Source organism: Lygodium microphyllum, chromosome 7 (genome assembly GCF_053477565.2).
Source record: "Lygodium microphyllum isolate KBCC chromosome 7, Lygodium_microphyllum_v1.1.10, whole genome shotgun sequence".
NCBI classification, from domain to species: domain Eukaryota; kingdom Viridiplantae; phylum Streptophyta; class Polypodiopsida; order Schizaeales; family Lygodiaceae; genus Lygodium; species Lygodium microphyllum.
In genome coordinates, this window is record NC_141141.1 from 53483861 (window position 1) to 53503798 (window position 19938).

The window sequence follows — 19938 nt, forward strand, 5'->3', positions numbered from 1 at the left end:
CGCGGCTGAACCCCCTAAGATTGACCTGAAATCTGGGCTCCTAGTGGCCAAGGTCTCCTGACAACATTCTAGCGTCCAGTCCTAGACATCCTACTTCACGCAAAGATACCCAAGCCGAAGTTCTCCCATACTGCACTTAGTTCAAAGAGAATGGGAAAAGAGAAGAATGCGCTGCTCGACCTCTTTGCCTGTAAGGCATAGTCTCATCCCAGTCCCCTAAAATGGCATGAATCGGGTTCTAACTTAACAATACCTAAAGGTCGACGGTAAAACCTTGTGAGAAACCTCCCAGTTCTCTGAGACCACCCTATCGTAGAACAGACCTATCAGGGTTCTGCTCACTCACTTCCCTTGATAGCTTTAGTTTTCTAATTAGGTCCTACCACAATTATATGTGACATTTAAAATCAGCTTCATTAATTAAGCCTTTTAGGGACCAGGGTTCGCTTGCGTAATTTATGGCACAAACACGAATACAGAGCAAGCAATCCTTTGACAACAAGTTCAAATAAATTCCTTAACTTATCTTACGTTAATCTTTGTCTCCTGCCCATACAGGAGAAATTATGTATCCCTTCTGTCCAACAGAAGTACCCGGTCCAAATCACATGGCACCATAATTTCCATCTAGTATCTAGAATAGAATCTTCTAATGTCCTAGACGTTGGGCTCACACGGGTCTCCAACTCCGTTCCGAACTAGGCAAGGGGTGTCCAGAGCTCCACCTGACCCCAAGCAACCTAGGGGTGAGACACAACTTCCGTGGTTGGCCTTTTCACCACTCGACCTTCGGCCCGTGAATCGAGCAATGTCCTCTCAAGGTAATCCGTGGTGCGATCTTGGAGATAATCCACCCGTTCAAAATATCCTTTCTTAATTAATTCATTTAGGAATCAAGCACGAACAAGGCATTTAGCCCTAATATCATTGTCCAAGAAGAGCATTCATTTATTCTCATGGCAACTTGTCATCACAGACCCCTGCCATGTATTTATCATCAAGTACCAGCACTTGAAATAATCATCCAAATCACATCCCAACAATCAGGTTAATGCAAAAAGCATTTAAGACTATGTTAGATCAATTAACAAAACAATGATATCATTTTTCAACATTGCAGGAATAGTCGCAATAACCTTCCATCGCATATTCGCTCTCCCCCTTCGGATCTAAGTGATTCTATGCAAACTTTACTTAACACTTCGGCTAAGACACATGCCAAGGTCTCATACAATTATGCAAGAATGTAAATTCTATTGAGCACTTATATTGATCGACAACCCGGCCTTTTTCCCAACAAGTTTAGAAGTATTGGTCTATACTTGATCCCACGGTTTCCTAATTCCTTGAGTTCTTCCCTTGCCTTTGAGGCCTAGAGATATTGTTTGCATCTAACCCAATTCCCGAATAGGATCGATAAGCATAGTCGCTATCAGACGGATCTCAAGGCATCATAGTTTTAATCCTAATGATTGTTGTTTGTACTAGTTGCATACAACTTCAAGTTTCCAATGAATTAATAGTTCGTGACATTAGCAAGACTTTAGAGATTCGAGATTGAGTTTCCCCTAGCCTAGATTACTTACCATGCAATCCATCAAGCGTGCAAGCTACGACATACGTTCAGTGTGGGGAAATACATATCTATTATTTTCACAAAAAGGAGAGTCGACACTACCTTGGAATGCTATTATGCTATGTACGAATTTGTCGCATAGCATCTAGATGCAACTTGCTTCTCTTGATACAAGCACTTCGCAAACTCCACCGTTAGAATGTTTGCGATGAATTTATTATTTTCAATAAACCATTCTCGTGCGGATCTAATGCATCTTATGCATGAATCAAAGCAAACATTCATCAATCTGGAAATACGTTACTTACGACCAGTACCGCAATTGGATTGGCAATGATGTCCTCGCCCGAGATTTCATCGCGGATTGTGGGATTTCCATCTGCATTCAACATTCCTTGCTTGGGGGCCATTTCCCGGTCTTCTTCACTTTAAACACAATCCCTACAAGACTTCAGGTGCCTCTTTTTCGAATAGAAGGGCCAATTGGGGAGGGGAAATTAGGCTGCGGCTAACCAATCAAAACGAGGGGGGAGGGAAAGCACCGTGTATGATCACCCTCTAAGGAGGGAAAACGGGGAAGGAGCCTTGGAATATTCTTTTCCTCTCTCCCTCAACTTCTCTCTCCCTCTCTCTCTCTCTGTCACCCCCTCTCTCTCTTCCTCTCTCTCTCTCTTCTTCTCCTTCTTCTCTCTCTTCTTACCTCTTTTAGACTTATCAATACTGTTAGCATGGATTTCTCTTCAAGAGTTCTATTCAATGGTAGTGTCACGACACCCTTTTTCCTTTGTTGATCAGTTAGGAAGGGCTGCCCACTCAGTTCTTTGTTCTTTGTCTTGGCCACTCATCTCATTTTGATGATGTTGTGTTGCCTAGCGGCTAATGGTAAGGTGGTTAGTCTCTCTCTCCCTTCATAGGAACAATCAGTAGGGCAAGCTTTGGCAGATGACACTCCCTGTCTTCCTTCAACGTGCCGTGCCCTTTTATCATTGCGATGGGAGGGGTTTTTTATAGTGGGAAGGGGGGGTATTATTAAGGGGGGGGGGGGGGGGGGGGGGGGGGGGGGGGGTGGGTTGTCAGAGTTCAGCGGTGCGGAAGCGTAGGACTGAGAGAGAGAGAACGCAAAGAGAGAAGAGAGAGAAAGAGACAGTGGAAGATGAAGATCTGCTGTATAAAGTGTGCTGAATACAAAGATATGCAAATATATACACGGGCGCAGTGCACTGGACTGCGTGTCTCCACCTCGACGATGCAACCTGCTGTTCACCTCGAAGTCCGCTGCAGTCTGCACTGTCTCCTGTCTGAAATCTGCGAACAGAGACGGAATTTGCGCGTGTCACCGGTCTGTAATCAGCGAGCAGAGAAGTGTGGGAGACTGCTAGGAATGTCGGCTATTTATAGCCAGAAACTGCCAGAAAATAGGGCGCCAAAAATACCCTGTCGGCTGCATTAAATGCAGCCGACTGCCTGCAATGGGTCGGACTGCCACGTGGCAGTCCGACTGTGCAGTCCGACTGCACACTGTCCGACTGCACCAGGCTCCTGCCTGGCTGTGATCTCTAACACCCCCTCTCAGAGCCTGGGCAGGGGAGAAGCCTGAGGGATCTAGAATGTCTCCGAAGTAGAGCCTGGGGAAGTGCCTTCGTAAACAAATCCGCAAGATTGTCCTCCGTCTTGCAGTACTCCACAGTGATGGTCTCATCCAGAAGCTTCTCTCGGATGAAGTGGTACTGGATCTCTATATGCTTCGTCCGGGCATGAAAAACAGGGTTCCAGGCCAAGGCAATGCAACTCTCATCGTCACATTGTAGCAAAGTAGGACAAGTCTGGGGGCACCCAAGCTCCTCCAATAATCTCCGAAGCCACACAGCCTCACATGTGGTGGAAGACGCGGCCCGATACTCCGCCTCAGTAGACGAAAGGGCTACCGTGGGCTGCTTCTTGCTACTCCATGAAATAACACCTACACCCAAGGTAAAACAGTAACCTGTAGTAGACCTCCTGTGGTCCACATCACCGGCCCAATCCGAGTCGCTCCAACCTGCAAGTACAAGATCTGAACCATCTATCCCTATGGGGTAATGAATCCCTAAATCAGACGTCCCCCTCAAATACCGAAGTATCCTCTGAGCAGCCTGCCAATGCACCGTCTTAGGTTCACTCATGAACCCTGCCAAGAGCCCAACAGCAAAACATAGATCAACCCTAGTATTGAGAAGCCAAATCAAGGACCCAATCAACTGACGATAGCGGGAAGCATCCGCCAAAGGAGAAGCTGAATGGGAAGTGGCCTTCCAGTTCGGATCCATAGGAGTAGAAAGGGCCCGACAATCCTCCATCTCAAAAGACACCAAGAGCTCCTGTACATATCTCTATTGAGAGATGAAGATCCCCCTCTGAGACTCATAAATCTCATGGCCCAAAAAGAAATGGAGTAGACCCAAGTCCGTCATCTCGAATGTTCGATGTAAAGCTGACTTCGTCTCTTGGACCTGCTGTGCATCATCACCTGTGACAATCAAATCATCAACATATAAGACAAAAAGCACACAACCATCCTCGGAAGTGTGAACATAAAGCTGCAGATTGGCCTTGGAACGCCGATATCCCAACTGAGACTAGAGGAACGAATCAATCTTCTCGTTCCATGCACGCGGAGCCTGCTTGAGGCCATACAAGGCCTTCTTCAACCTGTAGACTTTCCCATCTGAAGATCCAAAGCCAGGAGGCTGCTCAACATAGATCTCCTCCTTCAAATCACCATTGAGGAAGGCCGACTTCACATCCAACTGGTAAACAGGCCATCTCCTATGGCCAGCCAAAGCAAGAACAGCTCTAATGGTCGCCATACGAGCTGTGGGGGCAAAAGTATCATGACAGTCAATCCCTGGGCGCTGTGCAAAACCTTTAGCAACAAGGCGAGCCTTGTGCTTATCCAAAGAACCGTCGCTAAGGTATTTGGTCTTGAAGACCCACTTGACACCAATCACCTTCTTATTCGGGGGGCGGGGCACGAGTGACCAAGTGCCATTCCTCTCAATAGCCTCCAACTCGGCTTCCATAGCTTTCTTCCATGGTGCGGACTGTAAAGCCTCCTTCACAGAGGTGGGCTCTCGATCCTGCATAACACGGGTCATCAAACAATAGTTAGAGCAAACAAGCTCCGTAGAATGTACCTGGTGCCGCCGTGACCGCCGCGGACCATCCTGCGGTCCCCACTCCTCAGGAACCCCCTCGATCCCTGAATCACGGAGTGTGTCACGGGCCCAGCGAGGAGGAGGCCGAACCTCCCCTCTTCTCTCTCCATCAGCAGAGGACTCTGGAATATCCACCGGTGATAACTCCTCTGAGGTGACCGGTGGAACAGTAGACTCTGTGTCAGAAACAGAATCATAATCAAAAGGCATGGGCTCTAGTGTAACTGTAGAAGGAGCCCAACTCTCCCCTAGATCTCCAAGAATGGGATGCTCCTCACCCGTTGATATAGCCGGAACCTCAACAAACCGCACATCGCGGCTAGTGTACACATCCGCTTGACGGGATCATACAGTCGGTAGCCTTGGGACTGGGAGCTGTAGCCAACAAATACTTGTCTTCGGGAAGCTGCTTCAAATTTATCACGGTGAGCTTTGGGAATGTGAACATAGGCATCACACCCAAAGACCCTGAAGTAAGAAACATCTGGCTTCGTCCCAAAATAAGCCTCAAACGGGGTCATCCCTTCCACGGCCGAAGTAGAGAATCGATTAAGGATGTGGACTGCAGTAGCCACAGCCTCGGCCCACAGAACCTGAGGGGTCTGTTGGTGCTCCATCATGGTGCGCACCATCTCGATCACACTGCGGTTCTTCCGTTCAAGAATGCCATTTTCTTGAGGAGTGTTGATATTGGCAAACTCCTGGTGAATTCCTTTATCTGCACAAAACCGAGCAAACTCATTAGAAACAAATTCACCGCCCTTGTCGGATCGCAAGGTCTTCAACTTCCGGCCCGATCGGTTCTCCTCAAAGAGAAGCCAATCCTTGAAGTGTGAGAAAGCTTCTGACTTTAATGCCAAAAAGTAGGCCCATGTCATCCTGTTGTAGTCATCCACGATCAGCATGAAGTACGAGCTCCCATGCAAGGACTCATTCCTCATAGGGCCACATAGATCCGTAGATACAAGCTCCAACGGTGAAGTAGACCGCCGCGAAGCTGTGTGGGGAATGGCATCCCTATGCTGCTTCCCCCTAATGCAGGAGACACATGGCTGCTGGCTCACCACTATATCCGGCAACCCTCGAACAAGCTGTCCACTTGACGCCTTCCGAAGATAATCATAGTTCAGGTGACCAAACCGAGCATGCCATAACTCTGACTCTGACTGAGAGGTAAGAAGAAGAGTAGAGAGGGCGGTGGAAGACTTCAGTTTATAAATGCCGTTCTCCTCATATCCGGATAAGAGAACCTTCCTCGATCCACGATCAAGGACTCGCACCGTAGTACTGTCAAACTCCGCCAAAAGGCCAAGGGAGCAAATCTTATGAACTGAAAGGAGATGGTACCTTAAGCCTGGTATGCAAAACCTCTGAGGTATGGGTACCACCTCGTCCATCGGGAATAAGCTGCATCTTACCCCGACCTGCAATAGATACTGAAGAGCTGTCTCCAATGAGAATCTGCCCACGCGAGGGTCGCAACTGGGCAACACCATCTGATGAAGGAGTCATGTGCCGTGAGGCACCACTATCAACGATCCACTCTCGAGCCTGGGGAGCCGTCATCGCAGCATCAGAAGCGTTCGGTGAAGCGTCCTCAATGATAGCTAGATGAAGAAATGCAGCTGATGAGGGTGCAGCCACCGCTCCAGAATCCTTGGTGTCCTTCTTGTCTTTGTCAGGGCAATCCTTCTTCCAATGGCCAGTCTTTCCACAAATATGGCATGTGGAGTCTTTGTCCTTGTCCTTCTTGGACTTGTTATCCCCCTTCTTCTTTTGGTCCTTCCCCTTCGTCTGAGAGGCTTGACCTGTCAGTGCCTCCGACTTGGAAGCATTCTGTCCCTTTAACTGTTCCTCTTGGTCCAAGACCATAGGAACCAACTCTTCCCACCGAAGAGTAGACTCTCGCCCCGAAGCAATAAGGGCAGAGTAAAATGTACCAAATCGTGGCGGCAACTGGGACAAAAGTGTGATCGCCATGTCTTCGGAGGAAATCGACTTCCCCGCATTCTGAACCTGCATCTAAAGCTGCCTTAGCTTGTTAATATGCTCCCACAGCGAAGAAGACTTGTTTAAGAACAAGGTCCGCATCTGTACCTCCAAAGAAACCCGCTTCATAAGGGTCATCCGATTGTACATCTGATCAAGCTCCAGCCATATTTCCCGAGTCACCGTCAAGTGCTCGATGTGAGCGATCACGGCTGTAGTACATGATAGAAAGAGAAAGGAACGAATCCTGGCATTCAGTTTGTCCCAATGAGACTGAGCCTTGGCCAACTCCGCACAAGCATCGGAAGAGAGTTTGGACTCATCTCTTACCGAGGGCCGGTCGATCTCCTCCTGTACCAGCTCCGCCAAATCATAGGACTCAAGGATGGCCAACATCATGACATGCCAAATGCGGTAGTTGTCGCCGTCGAGCTTCTGATCTGCAGGAAGAGCCGGTAAGACAGGCACCTTCCGGTCCATAATCGACTGGAACTCCAAGTCAATCTCTGTAGACATCTTCACCTGTAATGCCTTCACAAACGCAAAAGCAACCCCCTCTGACTGGGAAAACTCAACCTGCTAAGGCTCTTCCGCGTCCTGAACCTTCTTCACCCGCTGGAGGCGATGAAAAAGCAAAACCTGCACTTGTAGGCTGAAAACTCAAACTTCCTCCACGTCAAACAGCAATAAACAGCAGCAAATCCACCACCTGGACTCCTTTCCTGCGCGCCCACACTCGTTTCAGCCTTGTTCCAAGGCGCAGCCCTCCTGTTTGCCCTTAAACGCAAAAAACGCAAATTTGTGTCGCGATGGAAACTCCTCTTCAGGTTGATTCTGCGCTCAGTCAGCCCTCTAACACTGCTCTGATACCATGTCAGAGTGCAGCGGTGCGGAAGTGTAGGACTGAGAGAGAGAGAACGCAGAGAGAGAAGAGAGAGCAAGAGACAGTGGAAGATGAAGATCTGCTGTATAAAGTGTGCTGAATACAAAGATATGCAGATATATACACGGGCGCAGTGCGCTGGACTGCGTGTCTCCACCTCGACGATGCAACCTGCTGTTCACCTCAAAATCCGCTGCAGTCTGCACTGTCTCCTGTCTGAAATCTGCGAACAGAGACGGAATCTGAGCGTGTCACCGGTCTGTAATCTGCGAGCAGAGAAGTATGGGAGACTGCTGGGAATGTCGGCTATTTATAGCCAGAAACTGCCAGAAAATAGGGCGCCAAAAATACCCTGTCTGCAGCCGATTGCCTGCAATGGGTCGGACTGCCACGTGGCAGTCCGACTGCACATTGTCCGACTGCACCAGCCTCCTGCCTGGCTGTGATCTCTAACAGGGGGGGGGAGGGGGGGATTGGTTCCTATGCGGGTGGCCGGGGAGGAAATATTACATCATACTACTGAGACTCTCACAATGCAAGGTATTCTTCCTGTCTAACTGTATACCCAAGTCATGCACCCCTGTATTCTACCTTTGTACTAGATAACACAACGGTCGGTTGCTTCTTACTACTCTAGCTTATCATACTACTACCCAAGTTGAAGGCATAACCACTAGTTAACTGTCTGTCATAGGCGCAACTGGCCAAATCAGCATCCATATAACTTGTCAAGTCAAATGACTTTCCATGCTCATAAAACAACCCATAATAGGCAGTACCCTTCATGTACTGCATAATCCTCCTAACTACATCTAGATGTGGCTTACGAGGCTTCTATATAAATTGGCTAATCAACCCCACTGCATAATTGAGGTCACGATGGGTAATAGGGAGATAAATCAGGCTGCCCACCATCTGTCTATATATAGTGACATTCTCTATTTCATTCCCAACATCAACTTCAAGTTTGACATTCTAATCCAATGTTGTTTCCATAGCTTTACACTCCATCATGCCATATTTCAGCAACATATCATGAGCATATTGTTTTTGCAACAGCCATATACCTTGAGGTGTAGACATAACCTCAATCCCAAGGAAGTATTTCAGATCTCCAAGATCCTTCAGCTTGAATTCAGCCTATAACCATGACTTAATTTCAGCAATCCCATGATCATCATCTCCGGTGATGATCAAATCATCCACATAAATCACCAAGAAAGCATAACTATTCTCTGTCCTCTTTGTAAACAAGCTATGCTCTACATGACCCATCTGAAAATCAAGCTGCTATAAATTGTTGAGAATAGCAAATGATGCTTGATATGTGTGCCCATAAGTGGCTTTGTATGGAAGATAGACATATGATATATAACAAGAAGAGATGACAGAATCCCATAAGCACAGTGAGGTACAGTGGTAGTATCCAAAAGCTATATAAGCATGTATTTGACACTCATTTCAAAAAATATATAGTACTATCATTCTGTGTCACTCAAGATTGTGTTTATAAGTCCAAGTTAATCTATCTTGGAACCTAATTCACTTGAGTTACAATTCTTTATCTCAATTATGTTTTATGTTTATAACTCCATCTGCCATAGCTAGCATAGCTCTACATCCGTGTTTCTCAACATGGTATCAGAGCCATGGCTGAGCTAGGTAGCTAGTGGTGTGATTTCTTCTTCTTTGCAAGCTCTACAATTTGTCCCTCTTTCATTCTTTTCCTTATACGAGTCCACTTCCATTCCAATCTCTCAAGCCATCCTACATCAAGTGTGTATACGAGGCGAAGAAGCTCATGAAAGGAGATACTACTAGAAGAGCTCAAGGAAGAAGGTGCTACTCAAGGCAATCAAAGAAGCTTGGTTTGGTCTTCACCTTAAAAATATTGAAAGTTCTTGTCATTTTCATTTTCCCAAGCTATCATTTGAAAGGAGTAGAAGAAGGGTGCAGCCATTGAAGGTCAGTTCAAGGTTCCTAATAGTGTGTCCTTAAGGTTTGGCAAAAGGCAGCTTGGCTCATCAAGCAAGGGGCCTGCTTGTTCAAAGAAGCAGGGGGTCAACTTTCTAGTTCTAAAACAGAGAGAGAGAGAGAGAGAGAGTTAGAGAGCACCCCCAAAGAAAAAAAAAGTCATCTCTCAGCAAATCTAACGAATGGTCCAAATCTTGGAGCTCCTCTTGCACTTGGGTCCTTGACAGCTCCGCTACAGGCCATGTCTTCTCTTCCTCTCGTTGCTTAAGAGAGCCCTAATCAGACAGCCATGCCTGCTCCTGTCATCGACGAGACTCACCTCAAAGCCATTGACAAGGGTTGGCGTGACCTCCGAGCTTTCATAATAGAGAAAAATTGTGCTCCTCTCATATTGAGATTGGTGTGGCATGATATTGGTACTTATGATGCACAAAGCAAAACTAGCGGAGCAAATGGTTCAATCAGGAATGAGTGGGAGTACATTCATGATCCCAACAAGGGCTTGAAAATAGCTATTGATTTTTATGAACAATTCAAAATGAAGTATCCAATCCTAACATATGTAGATATCTACCAGCTTGCTGGTGTTGTAGCTGTTGAAGTCACTGGTGGGCCCACGATTGAGTTTGTTCCTGGGTGGAAGAACTCTCTTGCTTCACCACCAAAAGGGAGGCTTCCTAATGCCACAAAAGGTGCAGAGCATTTACGGAACATTTTCTATCAAATGGGTCTTTCAGACAAGGATATCGTAGCACTCTCGGGAGCTCATACCTTGGGAAGGGCTCACCCAGAAAGGTCTGGTTTTGAGGAAGCTTGGACGCAGCAACCTTTGAAATTTGACAATTTTTACTTCCAGGAACTTCTTCGGGGCGAGTCTGAGGGCTTACTGTAGTTGCCTTCAAATCAAATCTTGCTTGAAGATTGAGCTTTTTGTCCTTATGTGGAACTCTATGCCAAGGATGAGAATGCCTTCTTCAAGGACTTTGCAGAATCACATAAAAAACTTTCTGAGCTTGGATTTAGGAGCTCAATAGCTCCCCCTGCAGCTCCGAAAGGGAATATCAAGGATATTTATACGAGCCCAACAACTATTTTGGCAAAAGTGCTATTGGGGTGGCTGTTACAGCAGCAGTGGTTATCTTAGGCTACCTATATGAGGCTCATAGAAAGATAGCTTCTAAGTAAGGCTTTCTTAAATCAAGATCATTGAGTGATGCCACATGTTGAAAGAATGAAGACTAGAGAAAAAGGTTGAAGCCAAGGATTCAACTCCGACAACAAAGAACAGATGACATGTCATTATTGTGGTAAGACTGGCCATATAGCCAATGAATGTTTCCACCGTAAAAGAGCACGACAAGTGCAAAATGGTAACCATCGTCAAAATCAGTTCATGAAAACCCTTGCTAAATATGTAAAATTTCAAGCTTTAACTTGACTAGTTGCCTATGAGCTAGTCTCCTAGGCCATGTCATCATGTAGGGGGGGCAAAAGCCAGCAAGTGTAGGAACTCATCATTTGAGGGGGGGTGTTGAGAATAGCAAATGATGCTTGATATGTGTGCCCAAAAGAGGCTTACCCATAAGTGGCTTTGTATGGAAGATAGACATATGATGTATGCTTTAGGAAGAGATGGTAGAACCCCATAAGCATAGTGAGGTACAGTGGTACTATCCAAAAGCTATATAAGCATGTACTTGACACTCATTTCAAAAAATATATAGTACTATCATTCTGTGTCACTTAAGATTATGTTTATGAGTCCAAGTTAATCTATCTTGGAACCTAATTCACTTAAGTTACAATTCTTTATCTCAATCATGTTTTATGTTTACAACCTCCGTCCGCCATAGCTAGCATAGCCCTAGATCTGTGTTTCTCAACATAAATAAGTACTAATACGAGCATTCCATGCTCTCGATGCCTATTTCAGCTCATACAAGGCCTTTTTCAACCTACATACATGTGTCGGATAGTCAAGGTGTACATAGCCCTCATGCTGTATGAATATGCCTTACAATTACACACAAGGTCATCATCTCATTCTATATCCAGTGCCTTGGGTGCTTTAGAGAGAAATGGCATGCAAAAGAAGAAAAATTAGTGCTATTTCTATGCCAAGAAGGGGCACCTCTGCAAGGAAAGGAGAAGCAGATCAAGGACTCCTCCAATTCTTCATCATCCTCAAATTCAAACATAGATTTGATCATGTAGTAAAGGTCACGGTGGGCCCAAAAATTGTTGTTCTAGCCCTTGTGGTCTTGTTATCCCTTACGACTCTCAAATGCCAAATAGGGACAGTGAGCGAGTGGTGGTGGGGCATGCTAGCCTCATCCATATACAACTGTGGTGGACCCTAAGCATGGCTTTCTACAAGCACCAATGAAGTCTAGACTGTTCTCACATGAGGGGACACTTTGGTGATCCATCCAAAGGTAGGGAATTCATGGTCATTGTGTGCTTTTAGTGAAGCTAGGTCATGACAGGTATCAAGATTCAACTATTTCTACATTCTATGGTCAAGGATTGGTACGATCGAGATCGACATCACTGTCTTTCTGAGGAACCTTGATGGTGGCTTGATCACCCACTGCGGCCTAGATATCCATGGTCCTATCTAATTGTCATTGTTGTATGTACTATGGTGGGTCTTTCATAATTGTATATTTTTTTGTAGTCATCACCCATGATCTAAGAGAGGGTGTTAGCATCAAATATACCATGGTTGTATGTGCACATTATTTAAGTGCATTGCATTTTTTTGGGAAGCACTTTTCAGCTAGCCGACTTGCATTTATGGCCGGCTGGCCTGATTTATTTATTGCCCCTTTATTGCCTATCTATATGCTATTGGACTGAGGGAGTCTGGGCGCACTTTGCAGGTTGCCCACAACCCATGCCTTTGTACACACACTTGTGCTTTGGTATATGGATTCCGCTTCCTAAGCTCATTATTTCTAGGTTTATGCATTCTTGTTCTTTTGTTCAATTGTTTGTATATATAGCAGCTTCATCTTTTTGCTTCCATTGCTCCACATTCATCAAACTCACAAAGCATCACCAATGAATATAAGGTTAAACATTCAAAAGTTGAAGAGGAACTCTCACGACTTTTCTTTTCACTTGGAGGACCCGCAAATGTATCACACAAGATAATAGGACTATGATGCTATCTTGCAAAAGTTTTCCCTTGTTTTCAATGGATAATTGATGCTTCCAGTGCCTTGGAGGCACATAGCTCAATTTGGAAACGCCTGTCTCATTCGCTCAAAAGTCTTAGATTTACCTTCTCACATATGGCGGCTCTTGCCATTGTCTTTTAGGATGTTCTATTGGAACCTTGGGTTACATGAACACATACATATGGGGGACTACTATGTTCAAAATGTACTGCTTTGATTGCTTGATTCAAGACAGCCTGAATAAAGCAATGAACTGTGCTGCATGTTTACAAAGTGTGCATATCTAGTTTTGATGTCAGAAAATTCATTAATGTGAGAGCATGAGAATAGGCATAACTTCAAATATGAAAGGAACTGCAGCCTTTCAAAATATCAAGTATGATAAACAGCTTAGATTGTGTTATGAGTAGAAACAATAGGGCCACATATGCACCACTTCGTCCATGTTATGAGCCAGAATATGCAGCTTGCATGGATGTACTAGAACAACATCATACGGTTCAAAAAAGAAATCTTATTGTGCAAAACAATGCAGATAACTTTGCAATCCGAGATGTAATCATAGAGCTTACCCTGCTATACAACTATCAACCAGAGGTTTCACACACTTGAGGTAGATCTCCTCCTGTCCTGCAGAAGGACCAAACACGTGGTCGAACGTGAACCTTTTCTCCTTACCGAGGATCACTTCTCTTCTCTCTGAGCAGTAGGAGACGCGGTCGAGGCAGTTTTCTAGTACTTCCTTCTCGAGAAGAGGCCGGGCACGGACAGCGACACGCACAGCAGCATCATCACCAGTGTTGTGACGAAGGGAGGCATCAGGGACAGGTGTGAACGTCATCTTTGAGAGGGGCCGCAGTACGAGCAACTTCAGCATCAAGCCATGCATAGAGCAGACAAAAACCCTAGAAATCGCCTTCGGGTCTGCAGCCGAACCGTTGAGGAGGGCTTGTTTACAGAAATTCGAGGTGAGAGTAAGTGAGTGACGACGCCTTTGCTTCAACCTTCTTCACAGTCCTTTCTGAGAAAACAACGAACTTAACTTCCTTTCTCACTCTTGCGACTCTGAAACACGAACGGTTCTTCCACTCAATTTGGCAGTGCTTAGTTCTTTTGGTAATTCGAGATCTTCCAACTTGTTTAGACTCGCTTAATGGGGAGATAGGCCGTATACATTGGGCACACAAGGGATGAGTAAAGCATTTCGTGAGCATCTAAGCTAAAGGGGCCAATAAAGTCAGAGCCCCCCTAGACTCTCATAGCCTCCACCCCTTGTATTATTGCATGCATGTTGCATACCTATGTCGATTGAGGATGGACTTACTCATACAAAATATGGCCTCTCATTGGCTCAAAATGAGTCAAGGTTAGCTTGTCCCTCTACAAGCACAAGTGTGTCACCCATTAGCAAACCCTTTTTTTGAACGATGGAATGCTTTTCTTTCTCATATGCTTGATTTGCCACTTTGCAAGGCACCGTAACAAAGTTGGAGCTTCTTGTCATTCATGTGAAACTTCCTATTACCATTCGTACCAAAATTGTTGCATACAAAGCCTCCTTAAAGGAGCTGAAGTTAGCTATCACTATTTTGGCCCCTTTACCCAAGATGGAATCTCGGCACTTTCTATGACGAGGAACCATGATGAAGATGACCAAAAAATCGTCTCATTAAGCCTCAAATGTTGTGCATTATAGATATTTATTCAAAACTTTATATAATCAACTCCATGTAACGTGTAAAGGCTTCAACATATGTGAAGGCATGTCATTTGAAGGCTTAACATATGTTCAATAACAAGTTAATGTTAACAAGATAGGGTTTAGAAATGCAATCCTTGTGACCTCATTTGTACAAAGTATTAGTTTTCCTAACTTTTGTATACTCCTAAGGGGATAAGGGGGTCGGTTCATTGATAGCTATCAGCCCTCCTCTCAATCTTACTCAAATCTTATCACAAGAGCATTTTGCCTATTCAAATTGCTTTGAAAGCTTCAAATGAAGTAGAAAAAAATTGGTATCTCTCACTCAAATTTTGCCTTCACAATGGTTGCCAATATCATTTTCTTTGATGTAAAAAGTGCCCACAGAACTGTGATAGCATCAAGCATTTTTTTTTTAATTACCCACAATTCAATCATGTGACATTCGATAACCCCTCTACATCACAATCATTAATTTGCATGTCATCTCCTCTTAGCAAAAGGCTATATACCCTCGTTTCTTAATTGGCATGGGCATGAGACAAAGCAATATCACTATTTCGAGGATCTCCACTTTGTTGATCCCCCTTGCCCTACTAAGTATGATCTAAAGATCACTCTAACATTGTACAAATGATGTTGATACCTTTAGACTCTTAAGGGGATAGTAGGTGTGATCAAATATCAATCTGTCATTATCTAATAATGTTGATGAATGAACAATGGCTTAAAAAGTCCCATAAAGGAATGGTTTGTTTCCACCATTGGGAATATTTACTAAAGCTCTAATGCTATGAAGAAAGAAGTCTCTCCTACTTGTATGGTGTGAGTGAGCCTTGTATCACTCAAGGGAGTATATTTTTGGCTCTCTCTCTCTCTCTCTCTCTCTCTCTCTCTCTCTCTCTCTCTCTCTCTCTCTCTCTCTCTCTCTCTCTCTCTCTCTCTCTCTCTCTCTCTCTCTCTCTCTCTCTCTCTCTCTCTCTCTCTCTCTCTCTCTCTCTCTCTCTCTCTCTCTCTCTGTGAAGAGCATTGAATTATAGAATAATGATATGTATAAGAGGCCTTCCAACCCAAGCTAAATCAAAAATACATAAAGAAAGCCACCTACAAAGCCAAAAGGCTAACATCTAAAAGGGGCTTCACAAACGATGTTGAATCAAGCCAGAATAGGTAACCTTGATCCATGAAGCCACTACTTCTTAAAAAATAAGGCTAGCTTTAAGCATCAAACCCATTTTCCATAGCAAAAATTCCCTTATATGGGCAATATGACCATGGATGTATGTAGGCAAATCAAATTTTGAATCACCTTAGTAGTCATGAATGGACTGCCTGCACACTTTGATTTGGTGAAGCTACAACTTTTGGTGCATAACCTTGATTTTGATGATGTAGTATGAATTCATCTAAAAGCTTTACTTTTCCAATATCTACTAATAGTTTGATTAAGAAGTTACTAGCAAAAGTAACTACAATCCACATAAAATTGAATTGTTTATTATAGCATGTGGAAACCTAGTGCACATGCTTGTTGAAGTTTACTTTTGATACTTCAACATCTTTTACCACCACTGAGCACTCAATGGAACATCTATTATAGTTTGTCTAAATATGAGTCAAACATCAAAGTATAACTTGAATGACCAATCCGAGACCAAAGAATGGATGGTGGCTTATTGATGTGTCACAAGGTTCTAGAACCTCACACCCATTGAACCACTTGGCATGAAATGAAAAGATAAAAGGGAGACTCAATCGATTAGTATAGAAGATACATATGCTATTTCAAGATAATTAATGATGTTGCAATATATCACATATAGGAGACCACCTATCAGAAACCTCCAAATGAATACTTCCCCCCTAGTAGGATATATAGCATACATCATGATAGTTATTTGGTGAACATACTTAGAACCACCCACATTTCAACCTCTTTAGGATGTTTTTTTCTTGGAGCTTATGTATAGGTTACTTTAGTCCATTTTAAAGTTATGTACTAATATTTTATATCTTTTCTAAGTAATGCAATGAGCTTCTTCTTGCTCCTTCATTACTTCTCCATCACTACTTGCATTGTTGCTTTGCCGTCTTTCCATCGGTATCAAAGCCTACATTCCACCCCCCTCTCCAAGCCTCTCCCACATGAGTGCTAAATTCATCATATTGATGTGGCATTCAAGGTGGACTTAGTTCTCAATCAACAAGAATTTTTTTTAATTGCATAGGCTATTTTTTGTGCCTATTTCAAAAAAAAATGTGTTCTTGAAAGTATTTCAAGAACAACCATTCATTTAGAAGTATTATATGCAACTCCTGCAATAACTACTATTTGTTGTTTCTTGCCATTATATCGTGTGGTTGCTAATTATTATACCAAGTTCCACCTATACATTTCAACTTCCACAATTTTGTCTTATTGCTCCTAGTATATTGGTCCTTTTTATTCTTTAGAATTGGTCCTGAATTGACTCTTCATTATGCCCATAGGGTCCAAATAAAAACTATATCTTAAAAAGGCTTTTACTCAAGCTTGGAAAGGGGTTATATTTGTACTCAAAACAATTGGAACAAGCTTGGAAAGGGGTTATATTTGTACTCAAAACAATTGAAACAAGCATTCTACACTCATTTATGGCCTTTAAAACTCCAAGTTCCTCACAAAAAAAGATCTTCCTCAAGAATCATTATATTTTTACTAGTTTTGGCCTTGTTTCCCAAATTTTGACTCAAATAACTTCATTTTTCTTCAAGTTGTCTATATCATAAGTATCTACAAATATATCACTGCCATAACTACACACCTCAGAACATGTTAAACATGTTGAATCTCGAGCTTAAAGTATCTCAAGCTATTTCCATTTGCAAGATCACTCTACCTCTAACATGCCCACTTGAGATATCCTTGGCACAGCACAATTTCGTGGTCCATCAAGATGATTTTTCTAGGCAATGCTACTTGGTACTCTTTTGAATAACATGAGGTTTGCTACATCCTTGGCAACACAATTTAGTGGTCCATTGAGATGATTTTTCTAGGCAAGGCTGCTCGGTACTCTTTCAATAACATGGGGTTTGCTACCTAGACTCTCTCGAGTCCACTTCTCAATAGAAGGTGTTGGCTATTCCCACAAGAATCGACTTGAATTTTGATTTCTAGGTATGCTAAAGTCTCCTATTTGGAGTTAACTAGCAACGGTCTTCAAGTAGTTGCTTGTGCTGGATTGCTCGAACCAAAGTTGACTCATATCACACTTGGTTCAAGGAGAGTGAGAAATGAAGGGGAGTATGAATATGTCGACCCCTCTACCCATAAGATAAAGTCTCACTCCGTTCTCCTAAAATGATACGAAGTCAAAGGTCCTAGTTAATTCAAGAGGTCAATTTTTCCTATACTGTAACGCAATGAATTTGTGAGAAGCTCTTGGCTTACTGAGACCACCCTGCCTTAGGACGAATCCATCAGGGATTATGCTCCCCCGCTTCACTTGATTGGATAGTTTTAGTTATCTATTTACTTAACACATTTAAGTTGTACACATAAAATTATATTCCTTAACTAACCCTTTTAATCACAATGTTCATTTACATAATTTAAAATCACAACACACAAACAATGAAAACAAACCTTTTGAAAGATAACATTTTTTTAAAATAGAAAATTCTTATACAAGTATTTACCTTTCGCCCATATAGAAGTCGACATGAAGATCTTTATTTCTCCAAGATTTATGCCCCTAACCAGTACACCAGGGCCTCAAAAAATCTATCCTGAGTAACATAGGAGTTTGGACATTTCCTAGGAGTCTAAGAGTTTTCCGGACAAAATCCCCCTAGTAGCCGCAGCTCCTCTTGCCCAAGAATCTCCTATTGGGGAGAGGGGGTATTGGGGTTTTAGTGTGCTTTCCTTTTTACCCTAGTGCACACTTAGTGTGTTAGGATTTTTGAATTATTCAATCAAATTCCTAAGTGCATCAAGTTACACTTGTATGCATTGCTACAAGCACAAGAAATTTCTTTCAAGTAATATTCCTAACAAATACATAGGCAATTGAGCAAGATATTAACTTAGAGGCAATCCTTCAAACTCAGCTCTCTTTTAACTCTTGGATTTTTTCTAGTTTTCCTTTGAATTTGATTGTTTTTAAGTCTCCTTTTTTAAACTTTGGTTAACCTTACTTCTTTAGGTCTTTTTCTTAGTTATTGTTGGTTTTTGTTTGACCCTTATCAAGGATTGGTCGCTTAACTTCATTGAGAATCTAGAATTTTATCCTAAATTGGATGCATTTATTGGATCTTGAAATTAATAATGGAATTTTCTTCTTTAAGAAATACTCCCAATTGATAATTTTTTATCATCTACTTTGATCATTCTAACTCACTTTAAATACCAATATAAAGCTATTTTTCTTGTATTTATAAATACTAAGGAAATATCTCATGATATTTAAAGAATTGGTAAACACAAAGAGAAATATCTTTGATACAAAATTTCACCCTCATTTACCTTCACATAATTAGTAAAAGCAAAAAGAAGTATTCTTAATGCAATTTCACTTATCCTAATGCTTACATAATTTATAAATGCAAAAAGAATTACTCCTTATGTAGCTTTTACCTTTTTTAACATTTAGGTAATTTATAAATGCTTTTTAAAAATACCCTTCATACAATTTTTCACCTTTCCTAAATATTTACACAATTTGTAAATGCCAAGGAATTTATTCTTGATGCAATTGGTTGTTTATAAGGAACTTAAGATAATTTATTCAAGGTGATGTTATGCAATTTATCCTACTTCAAGTTATGCAATTCTAATTTAATAGTCTTTACTTATCCTATCATTTCTTTTTGCTCTAATTTATTTACCATATTGTACCTTATTTATTTATGTTCCTAGCCATGTATTGAATGAAAATTACGTTCACATAATTAGTAAATGCAAAAAGAAGTATTCGCGAGAAGATGTCTGCAGCACTAGCTCCAAGCTCTAACAATCTTGAACTCTAGACAATTTGGTAGCTCCATGTGAGATCGTGACTTTGCTAGGAGAGGAAGGACTTGTGTCAAAGTACTTGCGGACCGGAGTAGTGCTCCTCTTGTAATTAGGGATAATCTCCTCTTGCTCTCACTCCTTCTCTTTCTTTACTCTCTTCCCCTCTATCCTTCTTTCCTTCTTATCTATTCCTTCCTTTCCTCCTCTCTTCTTTCTCTCTTTCCTCCTTCTCTTCCCTTATTCCTCTCTACTCTCTCTTTCCTCCTCCTCTTCCCTTCTTCTTCACCTCTTTTACTCTCCTCCTGTCTTCTTCTCTTCTCTTCTCCTTCACCTCTTCTACTCTTCTACTCTCTTTTTCCCTCCTCCTCCTCCTCCTCTTCCTCCTCCTCCTCCTCCTCCTCCTCCTCCTCCTCCTCCTCCTCCTCCTCCTCCTCCTCCTCCT

The 19938-nt window shown here is 42.9% G+C and overlaps 1 protein-coding gene and 1 pseudogene across 1 annotated transcript in view; one reads left to right on the top strand and one right to left on the bottom strand.

Annotated features, from left to right (window-relative positions):
- Positions 1–13920, bottom strand: part of LOC148033448 (uncharacterized) — a 242715-nt gene extending 228795 nt beyond the window's left edge. The window contains exon 1 of the mRNA XM_087681371.1: positions 13371–13920. Coding sequence (XP_087537497.1) covers positions 13371–13687 — 317 coding nt within the window. The 5' untranslated portion in view covers positions 13688–13920. The remainder of the gene's footprint in view (positions 1–13370) is intronic.
- Positions 9906–10801, top strand: LOC148033450 (putative L-ascorbate peroxidase 4, peroxisomal pseudogene; annotated as a pseudogene).
- Positions 13921–19938: the final 6018 nt, after the last annotated feature.